The sequence below is a fragment of the Pseudochaenichthys georgianus genome, chromosome 14 (assembly GCF_902827115.2).
Source record: "Pseudochaenichthys georgianus chromosome 14, fPseGeo1.2, whole genome shotgun sequence".
Classification (NCBI taxonomy): Eukaryota; Metazoa; Chordata; class Actinopteri; order Perciformes; family Channichthyidae; genus Pseudochaenichthys; species Pseudochaenichthys georgianus.
In genome coordinates this window covers 24,839,025-24,854,669 of record NC_047516.1, presented here as the reverse complement: position 1 = coordinate 24,854,669, position 15,645 = coordinate 24,839,025, and the positions used below count along the sequence as shown (strand labels likewise).

Sequence of the window (15,645 nt, the reverse complement as noted above, 5' to 3'; positions counted from 1 at the left end):
CCCCACCAAAAAACATTGAGAAGCACACAGACCGGCAGCCGGAACACATAAATCGATAGCAAAGATACCCTCAGTTAGTGATGCGCAGGACGGAGACAGGGTTTAGTGAGGTTCAGTGCAGGCCACACTAGCCTGGGGCAAAAGTGCATCCTTCCCTCCAAAAAGCTAAACCTTGTCTCTGTGTACAGTATATGTGCAATCCAGGAGATGTGGTTATGAAAGTGAAAGAGAGTATATTGGCCCTTACTTTTGACGGTGAGGATCATGCTCTTACTGATGTCTGAGCCCACGCCGTTAGAGGCTTGGCAGAGGTAGTAGCCTCGGTCGTCCTCCAGCACGTGTCGGATGAGCAGAGAGCCGTTTGACATGATCTGGATTCGGCCAGTGAGAGGGACTGGGTGGTACTGCTGAGGGTTTCCTACACCTGCACCACAAAGAACACGCGTGTTAGTGCTGGTTCTTTTCTTGTTTTCTGTTTCTGTTATGTTGTAGGCAGTGATGATGTTACCTTTTGCATGCTTCCACATGACTTTTGGAGGTGGGTAACCCTCCACAGAGCAGTTGAGAACTCCAGCTTTGCCGTAGATGCAGTCTTGATTGTTGGGCTGCACCGTGAAGCGTGGAGGCACTGAGAAACAAAAAGATGAGATTAACCTCAATGGAAGGTCTTACAGTAAAAAGGTAGAACATGTAAGTGTTGATGTGACATTTCTAAGCTTCCAGTGCACATTAGATATCTGATCTGACCTAATTCATCATCATTCTCTCCTTGCTCAATCCCTCACCAGTTACTATCAGCTGCCTCTCCCAGCTGACGGTGGCGGCGGCGTTGCTGGCGATGCAGGTGTAGTTTCCGTTGTGCTTCAGTGTCACCTTGGATATTTGCAGGGAGCTCATGAACTCTTTGGTCTCTATAGCGACGCCAGAGGCGGAGCCTGGCACGATGAGCTGGCCGTCTTTGTGCCAGGCGATGCGTATGGGCATGTCCCCAGATGACACCACACAGGCGATGTACATGAGCTTCCCCACTGAGGTAGAGGGGATGTCGAAGGGCTGGATGAGCGGCGGCACTGGGGGAGAGAGGAAGAGTGCGGAGAGTCAGCGAGATGAAGGTAGCGATAGACGAGGAAGAGTGGCAGTGTGGCCATCTGGAGCAATGCTGAGAGAGAGGGAAGGTCATTGGCCAGTGGGCCCCTCTTCCTCTCCCCCCCCACCACTCTTCAGCCCCCAGCTCCTGAAGCCCATAATAGCTGCTCTGGTTAGAGTCCAATTGGCAGGAGGAAGTCATCCCGTTGCCATAGTAATGGAGGTTGGGGTGGGGGTACTACAGCTGAGACATCTGGGGGATTTAATCTAGGCTTCATTATTATTCATCTAATTAAATCAGAGACACACTCACACGCACGCACACTTACACACACTTACACACCTCTGCAGCTGCCCCGCTACCATCATCACCCGCTCGCCGACTAAACAAAATGCAGGCGCACACGAGACATAAATCTGTCCTAAACACCATCTACCTCTGTAAACAACTTTGAACACTGCTGTATCATGGTGGTAGGGTTTAAGTACTCTGATATCCAGACACCTCTATACTAACATCTGGAAACTGCATTAGACCAGTCTGTTTTTATTATTTTTAAAAGGAAAGGCAGAGAACTAATGTTTACTGTGTTGGCTTTGATTTCATTCCCACTGGGTCTGTCACGATAATTACACAGACCTAACTCGATAACAATATGAGTTGTTTTAAGACTATTTAATTCAACTGACATATTGATAAAATAATAGCATAACAATGCAAGTACTAAACATATTGTTACTGTTTAAGGTAACAATTGAATAAAACTAAACAGCGAGAAATTGTGAATAAAATGGACTATCTTACAAAGGGGGCAATGTCTGTATTGAATGGTCTTGATGGTAGGGTAAAGCCTGCTGTTTATTCTGCCATCATGTTGGCTCGAGGTTGTGCATATATATATAAATAGTACAATAATCTGATAAAGTAAAAGTTATTGTGACAGGCTTATTCCTCACTACTGTTTTTAGGGACGTTTCGTATACAGTGATGCCCACAACAAGCAAGATGACCTCTTTTGGGGAAAGAGGCCAAAGCTACAGTCAATCCCTAGCAAGACGTCCTTGGTGGGTCGCTCTATCTGAACTGATTGGGTGTATTTGACCGGAAAACATTGCCCTGTGCGTTTTTTATCCCTTTGAGTCCATTCTTGTCTTCTCACCTTTGACAGTGACGTGAACTGTCTGGTTGATTGACACCTGGGGCTGGATCAGAACGCTACACAAGTAGGTGCCCTCGTCCGCGCCCTTCTGCACGTCCGTCAGCCTCAGCGTGCCGTTCTCAAACACCACTTGACGATGATTATCGGGCAGCTGCATGCCTTCCTTCAGCCACTTGATTGAGTAATACGGGTAGCCAATCACCCGACACGTTATGTAGGTGTTCCTGCCCGCCACAGCGGTGATGTCCCGCATGGGTCTGATTCGGGGTGGACCTGGAGACACAGGGAAGAGAGGGAGGGGATGGAGGGAGGAGACAGAGAGAGAGGCAGAGGTCGGGGAGAGGGGCAGATGAGGTGAGGGAGGCCATGGCAGAGTCAGGGAGCAGCCACGGAGACGAGAGGAGGTGAGGAGATAAAGTTTGAGGGATAGAGTGATTGGGGCAAGTTGACAGGTGGAGAGGGAGGTTAGTTATGCTCCCTTTACTAAAGTCGGATTGAGGATATTTGTTGATTGTAATCTAATTAAATAGTCTGTGTAGCCAAGTAATTCTGTGTATTTTTCTATCTGACCCTCATCTAGATAGACAGATAGATAGATAGATAGATAGATAGATAGACAGATAGATAGATAGATAGATAGATAGGAAGATTGATTGATAGAGAGATAGATAGATGGATAGATAGACAGATAGATAGATTGATAGATAGATAGATAGATAGATAGATGGATAGATAGATAGACAGATAGATAGATTGATAGATAGATAGATAGATAGATGGATAGGAAGATTGATTGATAGAGAGATAGATAGATGGATAGATAGATAGATAGACAGATAGATAGATAGATTGATAGATAGATAGATAGGAAGATTGATTGATAGAGAGATAGATAGATGGATAGATAGATTGATTGATTGATAGAGAGATAGATAGATTGATAGATGGATAGATAGATAGAGCTGTAGATAAAGAGATAGACAGATAGATAGAGCTGTAGATAGAGATATATATATATATATATATATATATAGAGAGAGAGATAGATATATAGGTATATATAGATAGATAGATAGAGAGATATATAGATAGATAGATAGACAGATAGATTTATAGATTGATAGATCTGTTGATAGATAGATGGATTAATAGATTGATAGATAGATCTGTAGATAGATTGATAGAGAGATAGATAGAGCTGTAGATAGATAGATATATAGATATATATATATAGATAGATAGATAGATAGATAGATAGAGAGATATATATATAGATAGATAGACCGATAGATTGATAGATCTGTTGATAGATAGATGGATTGATAGATTGATAGATAGATCTGTAGATAGATTGATAGAGAGATAGATAGAGCTGTAGATAGAGAGATGGATATATATATATATAGATAGATAGATAGAGCTTTAGATAGAAAGATAGATAGATAGACAGATAGATACATACATACTGTGTGAAATGCAAAGTGATATTTGACACTAACTAGCCCTCGTGTGTTTGTTTTCAGTCAGGTGTAGGGTGCAGTTATATTGAAAAGCAGACAGGCACCTCTTACGTTTATGCGCGCTTGGTACTCGGCGCTACCGGCCGAGTTGCGTGCGACGCAACGATACACTCCCCCATTCCGGATGAGCGGGCTGCTGACGTTGACGTGCGACACGGTCAGGCCGTCCGACAGCGTGTACTGGCTGGTCTTGTAGGTGGAGTCTAGCACCACGGGTTCGTCATCCAGCGTCCAGGTGATGGAGGGGGGCGGGGCTCCTTTGGCGCCACACATGAGGGAGAAAGGCTCGCCGGGGTTCACCACGCGCTCGCTGAAGGAAGACACAATACGAGGAGTACCATCTGAGGGAAGAGAGAAAAACAAGACACATAATGGTCAGAAAGCAGGATTTAGATCTGTTTATGTCTAAAGCAAACTGATTTATGTGTCTGCTCAATGACACTGCTGTGTGATGTCCTATTTATGCCTCTATCAATGACATTTGCAATTTATGCACAAGTATTTAGATAAAGAATAAACGTAATCTGCAAAAGAAGAGGAATCAAAGTCATCTGTCATTTTGCTCTCCTTAAACTCCTACAGACCCATCAAAACAGAATGTACACTTGTTTATTTCCCCGCCAGTCTCTGTCCACATACCCTCTAGCAGAATAATGGAAAAGTCCTGAGCGGTGTGGCCCTTTCGGGAGGCGAAGCACTGGTAGGCCCCGGAGTGGAACTTCTGAGCCGCAGTGATCTGCAAGGTGTCGTTGTGCTGCCCCTGGATGGAGATGTGCTGGTCGGGGACGATGGGCTCCGTGTTGCTGTACCAGCTGATGGTGTATTCTGGAGAGCCCTCCACAGTGCAGGTGAAGAACAGCGTGCTGCTGATGCCAGTCTTCAGGTTCTTAGGGGACAGGGTGACTCGTAGGGGATCTGGGAGAAAAACGCAGATTGTTTGTTAGAGCAATAATTGAAAACACAAAAAAACCAAATAAAAAACCTTTTACATTGTTCGGATTTCCATTTTTTATGTTGTGTTTCGCAGAAAACTGTTTGTAAAAAAGCTATATAAATAAGTTAAGTTAAGCACGAGTGTGTATACATTTTGCTTGACTCCCCTTTTATATTCAATTTAGTATTACTTAGACCTTTTACACCGGCAACTTTATAAAATAATTGTTGTTTTTGTTCAAAGATGAATTAAAAAAGTTATACAATTCTGTGGTATCCCTGTGAAGTGTTTCATAAACATAAATAGCGTATTAGTTGTCCATTGTTCATTTATCATTTGTTAATATCTTGGGTATTAAGGCTTCACAAACCAGTTATCATCCAATAAATACATTTTATATTTCAGAGTAAATGTGTAGTTATACTCTGCTAATTTAACTTCCTGTATTTAGACATTATATAAAGTTATACCTCCTTTGCAAAACATTAACAATTGAATTGATCCATAAACATTTTAAATACTTTATTTAGTATGTTTTATTGTCAAGTACCAATTGCTCTTTAATCTTTCAGCGTGATTTACAGTGCTTCACATGGACTCATACATACTATAGGCGTTAGTGTTACGAGAGCTGGGGAGGACGAGAGATAGCACAATCAGCGGCGGTGACTCAATCAGATGGACGCACTCATTAAAAAAGCAGCTGGAGATATCTCTTCACATCTCTGTCCACTTATGTGTGTGTGTGAGAGAGAGTGTATGTATGTGTGTGTGCAAATGTCAGTGAGCAATAAGGCAGCTGGTGGTGTGTGCTGGGGGGCATTGCTGTGCCCCCCCCTCCTTACCCTGTCAGAGTCACAGAGTGTGCTGCCATGATGTGCCCACTGGCAAAGCCTACCGCCTCTCTATTCTCCCCCTCTGTCTCGCCTTCTCCCGCTCTTTTGTTTCTTTGTATACTTCACACAATGTACATTTATCTCCGCCTCTCTTATTATCTTGTTATTACATGGTGGATAATGTCATTCCGGAACTGTCTGGATGTCTGATCGTCCCTCCCGTGACCCCCTCGTATTTATCCCCGTCCTTCCTCCTCACCCTCCTCCCTGATGGTGAATGGTGCTGGCAGCTGTGTTACGGATCCAGTCTCAGTGAATTACTGCCCTGCCTCTCTTTTTGAGAGCTGATATGACGGGGCAATCATACAGCTCACACACATGTTTGTTACAGACACACTCGAGGTGCGACTTGTATGTGTGCCTCCAACCAAAAGGAGAGGAGTTTGAGAATGTGTCCGTCTGCCAGGCTGATTCACCGAAAAGACAGCGTGGGAGTCTTTTAGCAGTGTGTGTGTGTGTGTGTGTGTGTGTGTGTGTGTGTGTGTGTGTGTGTGTGTGTGTGTGTGTGTGTGTGTATGTGTGTGTGTGTGTGGTTGTGCTCACACACCTATAACGTGAAGCAGTCCAGACACCTCCTTTGAGCCAAAGCTGTTGGTGACCTCGCATGCATAGCTGCCGCTGTCCTCCTGCCTCAGGTCGCTGATGGTCAGCCCCGTCAAACGCCGTGTCCAGCGGGCGTCCGAGGGGAGTGGGCGACCGTCTTTTAGCCAGCGCACCGTGGGGGTGGGATACCCTCCTGCTGTGCAGGGGAGCTCGATACTCTGGCCTGCGTTCACCTCGCCTGCTTGGAAACTGTCCAGGATGGTAGGGGAGGACTCGTTTGGGTCTGGAAGGAAAGAGGTGGGGTCATGTGTTGGTTCAAGACAAAGAGTGAGTCCATCATGAGTAAACTGACAGGCTGCTCACCCATTACAGAGAGCCTGACTCCGTTGCTTTGGCGCGTCTCGCCGCTGTACTTATGTCTGGTGATGCACCGGTATGTGGAGAGGGCGTCCTCCTTCTGAACATCGGAGATGTAAAGAGCCCCGAAGGAGGTCAGCGAGAACCTGTTACCTGCGGAAGACACATCCATTAAAGACTTACATTAATACCCCCAAAGGAAAAGTGCTGACAGACAGAAACACGCAGTAAAAAACCTGCAGCAAGATGATCGCTCTGCTACAAATGCATTGTGCTCATTGCAAAACCGTATTGTGCTAAGAACAAACAGCTGCCTGAACAGTTGGCAGTACCTGGCTGATAATGTTGCCTACCAAAACCTGGCACTCTTTCAAGGCCTGGAGGACACACAGCGGTCACTCGCACCACCCATACACAGCGCAGAGGCAGATTTACGGCAACCCTATACACACAATGAATGAATGAAGCTCTTCATAAAAAAACTGAAATGTTCTGTCTTTCAAGTGTGGTGGTGTCTAAAGTGGAAGATTAAGTGTGTTATGCAATGAGAGCTGCTTGTTCTCTTTCCAGCATGTTATGCTACTTAGAGAACCTAAGGTTTGCATATAAACCAATGTTTATGCTGTGTGCAGTGATTGGAGGAAAACCAGAGGCACTTTAATGAAGACGTACTATTTCAAACATAACATATTGCAGAAATATGTTTGACTGCTCTCTGTATCCTCATACAACTGCTCTTCTGATGTATTCCTACACATTGAGCGATCAGCCAGATCACTGTAAACGTGACATATTTCAAATGGTTGCAGCATGGTTTACAATAAGGTACATTTCGGTTTGCAAGCATCACTAGTGTCTTTTTAGCATCTGTCTTTTAGCATCTTAGCTCCAGGCCAGCAGCTGGACTGGCCTCGTTCAGGTGCACCTGTGTGTTTATCAGCATCAATATTTCATCTACAAGCTCTGTGTTTGTCGGGGCTCTTGCCGAGGTGCTTGAGCAGCAACACTGAAGGCAGCAGTTATGGACTGTGCATGTGTTTGCATGGAATATACCGCATGACCCGAGAGGGAGGCACAGTCTGCAATTTCACAGCAGCCTTTGTTTGCCCCCCTAGAATGAAGCCTTACAGGATAATGAGCACTTTAAGACTGCTATTCCCACAACACCGACGACTCGCCTGTCACAACACTCTGACATAGGCAGGGGGGAGAGAGGGAGAGAGGGAGAGAGGGAGAGAGTCAGCTGGATCTGACAAAGCCACACTTTCTGTCTTCAGCAGCATCCCTCTGAAGCAACACTGATTAAAACCTATCACACAACATTATTTCCATTATTATCTGGTCATGTTAAGAGCGTGGCTCGTACAAGGAATCCGAATATCAGTGTTTCTTTAGTCGACTCTCTCCATCTCCGTTTGTGTGAACGCTCTCATCGTTTCCCTCTCTCTCAGTCTCGAAGCAGAGTGGCAGACAGAGTCAAATATTAATTACTAAACCACTGTGCTCCCTCAGCTTTTATTCACGCTGACTTGACTAGATAACGAGAAACTGAGCCAATGTGCATTTTACACACACATACTATAGACAGGGACGCACAGCTGCAGCACAACATGCAGATGATGTCGAGAGAAAACGGTCACAGTTGTTCGTGTTGTATACTTTTTCCAGGGAGTCTGGCAGTTTTCTTTGCAAGTATCAAACATTTTTACACAAACACTTAGTTTTTCCTCACATTTAAGTTTTCCAACATACTTGAAGACAGAAACTCCCTGGTTTGGACCCTTTTTCCTGTTGCTGTGTAATTGTACTTCACATGACAGGATTTTTACGTCAGAGCTTTGTTGATCCATTGACAATGTGTTTTCAATTGTTCTAATCCATCATGGTTCATTTTCTTTTGCAACACCAAAAACTAGGAAACAATAAAGGTTTCCCCACTGGGTAAATAATGGACTCACTCATGGAAACCAAAAGAGGTTTAAGTATTTTCCATCAAGTATAAATGGCTCTTTTAAGAGTTCTTTCAGCCAGAAATAAGCTCTCTGAAAGAAGCTGTGTTGCCTAGAGGATGTCAACATTGTTGGATTTTGTATGAGTTTGGTCAGAGTCTCAATGAGATGCATTCATGGAGGAAATTGTGCAAAGCTGTTTGTGTATCCTGATGCAGATGGGGTCCAGAGGGGAACTTTTATCATCTTAGTTTGTAATATCTGGGTCAGGTGAGATATGTTCATGACAGGAAAATAAATGTCATTCTCAGTTAAAGAAAATATATAAAATAATCTAATATTGACTTATTTTTTATCAAAATCAAGATATTTTCCCATTTATTTTTTTATATGTTTTTAGAAAAAAAAAAGTATTTTTTTAAGTCTATATCGAGAACAACCACTTTTTATAAAGGTGGATTTATATGAGAAAAACTGCTATTATGACATCTAAGTGGTAGAGCTGTACGCCATGTTTGTTTGTATCAAATGTCAGTGCCATTACTCAAATGAATCGTACTGTATGTCCTTAGCGAACCTTTTGTGCAATAAAGGGTTTCTTCCGCTTTATTTTCTCAATCCAACAACATGCCAGCGACCTCGCAGTCACACAACAGGCCGACCTGCTGCTATGACAAATTCCAAAGAGGAGAAAAAGAAAATAATGGAGTATAAATGTGCGAGAGAGAGAATGGGAAATGATAGAGTCTATAAATAGGATACATACTGTAGCTTGTGTGGGTCCAAAAGATGTGTGTGTGAGTGCACCGTGTGTGTGTGTGAGAGTTAGTAGCAGCCTCATTTTCTCACATGCAAATGAAGGCGTCGGCGCAAAGATAACGAGGCCCATATTTCCACCTCCTCAGTGGGGCCATTATTTATTGATGTTCTGCATCTTTCCCCCTCCCTCCCACTCTCACGCTTTCTTCCTCCTCTCCCTGTTGCTAGGGTCTTCTCACTGCCATCCTGTTACGATGTCGGTGTACTTTCAGCAATTATTAAAGCACAACGTGTTTGCAATCACCGAGGACGAATCAGTGAAACCCTCTGTGTTGTGTAAATGGGAAAATCAGAACGGTGGAAGAAGTCAGTGTAATGAATTGGAAATAAATCGCCTCAGTATGAAGTTTCTAAATATAGCTCGTCACATGCAAGAAGCTTTGCAACCAATCACAAATATTCTCCAAACACATACAACACAACACAGAGTTTGCTGGTTTTCAATGCAGCTTTCAATGCTGTGCCTTCAATTAAGGATAGTAACAGGAACTTATAACTTTGGAACCCTCCAGACTCTCAGAATGTAGCTAGAAGATGTCTTTCGGCCTGTTCGTTTGGCAGTTCCTTATGCAAACTGTATGGACTTCTCAACAGGAAACTAATTTAGCTCTTGGAAGTGAATCTGACCTACATGCTTCAGAGGGGCACACTTCCATATTATAACTAGACTAGTCTATTTTAAGAGACAGCATTTTTCGTCTCTTAGCACGAATGATCTAATGACACTTACCCGTCTGAAATACAGAGTTTCCTGTGTATAAAGGAACAACAATAAAGAACAAATGGAGTGTGAGATTGTGCAGCACTCACAGCTCTGAGTAAAATCACTGGTATTCCGGTGGGGTTTCCCGGTATGGACCCCATATCTAATCAGTTTGGAAAAGGCTAATGAGCTATCGAACTCACATCCCTGTTCTCCTCCTGGCAGAGCACTACCATCTGATCCCTGGAGTCTCCGTCTTACCCAACACTGTTGACGGTCAAAGGCAGCGGTTCCTTGCCTTGAAGGGCTTTCCCTGTTAAATGAAGTATCTTCACTGCTCATTATGGTGACTATACGCTAGCACAAGGAGAACATGTAGCAGCAGAGGGTCAGAGGCTCCACTCCTCCAGCACAACAGCAACAGTACAAATCCTCAGATAGATGCCTGCAGCACAACATTTGTATCCATTAAAGAAGAGGTAAGAAGGGAAAAAAAGGAAATTGACTTTAATAACTTTGTTACCTTTACGATTATGATGCGAAAGAGAGACAGGGAGGGGTTTTCTCTGTTTATGCTGAAATGTGAGCTTACATTTTCACTCTAAAAAGAGACAAACACACTCACATGTTCTTATACTCATAAGTCACAGGGATCATTGGAGAGTGGTTCTAAAATTAAGGGTGTTTTCCTCTCCTGAAATGTGTTCCCAAAAAAAGCAGGTACATTACATTTTGATTCAAAAAACATTCCTGTGATGAAGTCTTTTTAACTTTACTTTCAGCAATAAACCCTAAACAGTCATACATCGCAAAAATGCTTTGAAGATGTTACTTAAATGATACAAAATAAATCTTTCCTATAAAAAAATAATCCCACAAAACTTTGATACACACAAACACAAATGAACACATGGCACAGAGACGTCAAAGTTAAGTAAGTCATAATAATGTTGTATATAAATCACAATCCTTTGAACGTTGTGATGTGAAAAGTGGGCGATATTCGGACTAATCTGAAAAAACTATGTATTCTTTGCCTGACACCCCTGCTCTCAACGGCAAGTAGCAGGGAATTTGAACGAAGGTGAGCAGAGACAGTGGAGGAGGAGCGGATCAAAGACTTGTGACTGTCACAGAAAGAAGAAGAAAGAGGAAAAGAACAAAAAAGGCTGCATATATTCAGGAGATATTCTCTCTCTGCGGGGCTGGATTGTGCTCACAAATGCAGACACGCCAGGCACAAACACACACAGAAACACCTACCGGGCTCGAAATAGGACAACAAATATTCCCCGGCTGGAGTGAAAAATAATAAACTACGTTATAAAATTAGCCCAGTGGAGTCAGGGAATGGCAGTGGTCCAGTTTTGCAGTAGAGGAATGTGTTAAAGCATGAAAAGCAGTGCTGTCGTGCTGAATGAGTGGATTTAGAGAGGAATGAGAGGGAAGAAAAGACAGTATGGGAGGAAGGCAAAGGGAAAGATGGAGGGCAAACTGTGGAGGACATAACAGTTCACGTCTGTGTTCTCCCCTCCTTTTAGACCTTTATGCAAAAAAAGGGGTGTTGCATCTGTATTCAAAGCGCGTGCCCACTCCACCCTCCCATTGCTCTCTCCCCTCTCGCTGCTGTGTACATTAAAAAGCTCAAGTAGAAGCAGGTGTCAGCCAATTAAATATATACACTTTCCTGGCTTTTATTCCGCCGCACACTTACTTAACATCTATGAATGGCGCCCTCTTAACTCCCTTCAATTCACATTCAAAGCAGGTTTTATTGGCACAACTGATGTGTAACAACTAATTGTGCAACGGGAGCCCACCCCTCTGCATCTCCTCCATAAAAGAGACTTTGTTAACACGACCAAACGGTTCAGACGGAGCACGAGACGCGCTGCCAGTTAAGACTCACACTGCATGAGCAATATCTGAATCTCAGCACTCGATTCACTCTCGCTTCTTATCTGGCCGCGTGTTCGTGTTTCTGGAAGGGGGGACGAGGACGGAGAAGGAGCCGCGCAGCTCTGTCATGTTTTCATTAAAAAGCCACGCTTCACTGTCTAATCCTAACTGCTGTCCTCTTTCCTAACCAATTCTGACTGCTTACCTCGTGCCTCAATCACTCTTCGCCACTCTGTTGTGCACCCACTCACCCCGAGAGGAGGGAAAAGTTGATGGGACAGAGGTGAGGAGCAGAGAAAAAGGTGGAGGTAGAGGTGGGGGGGAGAGAGAGGGAGAGAGACAGAGTCCGGTGTGATGGGACCACGTCTCTTCTGCTTCACTTGACTGCTCTGTCCCAATTTGCCCCTGTGTGACTTTAAACAGTAAACACTGGGGGGAGGGGATGATGCATTGAGGGTGGGGGGTGGGGGGGGGAAATGGCTGGCGACCTATCTGCTGAACGGCCAGTGGAGGACAGACATAAAAAGTGATCGTATGCAAAAGACGTCGTTTGCGTGGATATAACTCAACGCAATCCCGCGGAGACGCCATGTTCCCCCCCATAAAGCCGTCCTAAGCAGACAGGCCGACGACACTGCATAAAGCTAAATGGACCATCTCAGATAGAGGGAGCGCCGAGGAGATTAAGCATCAGTAGGAGCATCAGAGGAAACGAGGGATGGAGGGGAAGAGGGTGGGAGGATAGGAGAGAAATGGGGAGAGATGTAGAAATAGGACTCCATTATTCATGACGTGTGTTTCATGTGCTTGGTGACATCTGGGACAGCAGTGATAATGAGAGTCCCGGGAGAGAGAAACCACACACACAAACACACACACCCCAATGCACCGCAACATAAGTGTGCCACCGATGGTCCAAACACCTTCAACTGGATATCCCATAATCTCTTATTGAACTGTTATTAGCATGAGGCAGAAGTAACTGTTCTTTTAAAAAGGTGACATGTCAAAGTCAACATCCGGCACCAAAAACCTCCTCCACCTTGTTTTGATTCAACTCGAGATAAGAGACGGTGTTGGAGATACGGTGTGTGTCTGCCATCCTGTGTGTGTGTGTGTGTGTGTGTGTGTGTGTGTGTGTGTGTACACACTCAGGCTTAGTCCATGGCCCGGGGCAGTGAGCTGCATTAGCGGGACTGAGTGAGCGGCCTGGTCCCTCCCTATTAGAGTGCTGGTGGCAGAGGACTGTCACTGTCCAGCATAGAGAGAGAGAGAGAGCTTAACTGCTGCCACACACACACACACACACACACACACACACACACACACACACACACACACACACACACACACACACACACACACACACACACACACACACACACACACACACACACACACACACACACACACACACACACACACACACACACACACACACACACACACACACACACACACACACACACACACACACACACACACACACACACACACACACACACACACACACACACGTTTACATTGTTTACCACGGTTGAAATTCCTCACAGCACGCCAACTGACTATAAATGCACTCAGAATAACAGTATCAAACGTCACAATCTCCCATTGCCTTAAATTCAAGCGCAGACGTGATCGTCATCGACCAATAACAACAACAGAGATATTAACTGTAACATACACAATAAAAGTGGTGGGCAAAGTTCTTCCGATTTAAAGTAGTTTTTTTTTAAGTTTATGCAAACACAAACATACAGTGTGTACATGCGGTGAAAAAAGTAATTATTTACACTAAAATAAGAAACACAAGTCCTGTAATAAAAACCTTACTTAATAAAAAGTATGTTTTATCAGCAATATTTACTGTATCAAAATTACTACTGATTTCTTAACATAAAGACAGCATGAGTGTGATTAGTCAATAGGAAGTTCATTTTAACCACTATATACACTGTTGGGTAGTTTAATCTATAATAATAATAATAATAATAATAATAATGTAAAATGTATGTGTCTGAATATGCAAAGTGTCCAAAAAAGCAGTGGAGTTAACGGAACAATACTGTCTTCTGAAATGTGGTGGAGTATTCGGCCATTCTACCAAATTGATGCAAAGTCAGGTTGGAACAGTTTTGAAATGTTGTATGTTTTTTTCTCAAAACTTTGTCCATATATATTTTGCCCCATATCTAAATTACACATATCTAGTAAAAGAACCGTACATTTTTATATCGTATTTTCAGACTGTATTGGAATGTTCTTCCTCTACCAAAAATGGTCACTACCGAAACATAGTACATACACAATAGTAAAAAAGTATTATATGAACCTGTTAAGATTGTTTTACCTTCCCTTCTCTAAATAGTATTTTAACAAATATTTCTTGAGGGTTTTCACAATTAAATCAATGCAATTTAATTTTTAATCAAATTTCAAAGTTCAATTTATACAATTCATAAAAATCACAATGCAATTTTTCTTTGTAAAATGCATAATACTGATCATATTGATTCCAGAGTTGATGATTGTTGAAATTGAACATAAACCAATCAGTATCATATCATTTTATTTATAAGTCAATATACTTTATTTTTTACAAAACATCCAGTGTTCCGTTAGTGACCACAGTATTTTGTTCTCAAGGTTGTATCATATTCCCTCAACCATATTGCTTAATCTTAACTCATAACATTCAATTATGTTGAAGTGTGAATGTTTGAAGCTACTGACTCAGAATCAGCACTTTAGTAACAGGCTGAAATAGAGGGGGATGAGGCTAGAATGGGTATTTTGAGCAAAACACTTCATAGACATGTTTTTATATATATATCTGAGACCTATAATATATGCCAACAAATAGTATAATAGGAGACCTTTAAAGTAACACTGATTTTAAGACTTTAAAACACATTTATTTCAAAACTATGGGATTTACCAGTTTATCATTCCATTTTGTCACTACCGAAACGATCATGTCAATTACCGAAACGTAACCATATGTTTCGGTAGTGACTGTTTCGGTAGTGACTGTGACGATTCTAGCTTAAATTGAGCATAACTAAAGAATGCTAGCAACTACATGGCTAGCATACACGTTTTTGAAGAGGTTTACACACATAAAAACATAATACTTTGCATAAAACTGAAAATGTTTACTTAATTGAAGATAATATGTGTTCGGTAGTGACAATTCTTAAGGTTACACGCCGATTTTCAGATTTTGGAACAGATGTATATCAAAAGTATGAGATATAACTACTTGCCATTCAGCCACGAGGGACAGGCATGCAGTGTCACTGCCTAGTCAAAAATGCAGGGGTGTGGCTAAAAACCAAACTCAGCCATTGGACTAAAACCCCTTGTATTTCGGTAGTGACATGAAAACTGGGGACATGATTTTTTGAGTATAGTTTTTTTATTAAAATATTAAACCCACAATACATCTAAATATTCTGACTTCTGTTTGAATGTAATCATAAAGATCTTCTAAATACACCATTGAACAAAATAAAATAAAATGTTTCAAGTGTTATTTACAGAACATGACATGTAGATGTCAGGGTTGGGGACAGCTACTTCCCAATAGAAAGTAGCCTACCCTATAAATGATGTTTTTGTATATAATCACTATCTAATTGAATGCCTTATGTTTAAATAGACCATAACATATTCTTAGTAAATATTTATGTCTGAATACTTAATTGTTTTGTTAAATAGTTTTTCTTGTTGTGGCACTTTGCATCAATTCGGTAGAATGCCCCAGTATACTGTATAGA

At 42.6% G+C, this 15,645-nt stretch overlaps 1 protein-coding gene across 3 annotated transcripts in view; it reads right to left on the bottom strand.

The window, feature by feature from the left end:
* Window positions 1-15,645, bottom strand: part of LOC117458116 (cell adhesion molecule DSCAML1-like) — a 56,853-nt gene that overhangs the window by 18,498 nt on the left and 22,710 nt on the right. For 2 of the 3 annotated variants that reach the window (XM_034098380.1, XM_034098382.1), the window contains exons 4-11: window positions 6,503-6,649; window positions 6,144-6,422; window positions 4,406-4,681; window positions 3,811-4,107; window positions 2,247-2,519; window positions 786-1,070; window positions 509-628; window positions 248-424 (exon numbers count right to left, since the gene is read on the bottom strand). In XM_034098380.1, coding sequence (XP_033954271.1) covers window positions 248-424; window positions 509-628; window positions 786-1,070; window positions 2,247-2,519; window positions 3,811-4,107; window positions 4,406-4,681; window positions 6,144-6,422; window positions 6,503-6,649 — 1,854 coding nt within the window. Of the gene's footprint in view, window positions 1-247; window positions 629-785; window positions 1,071-2,246; window positions 2,520-3,810; window positions 4,108-4,405; window positions 4,682-6,143; window positions 6,423-6,502; window positions 6,650-15,645 lie in introns of all 3 variants that reach the window. The other variant, XM_034098381.1, reaches the window with a different exon arrangement.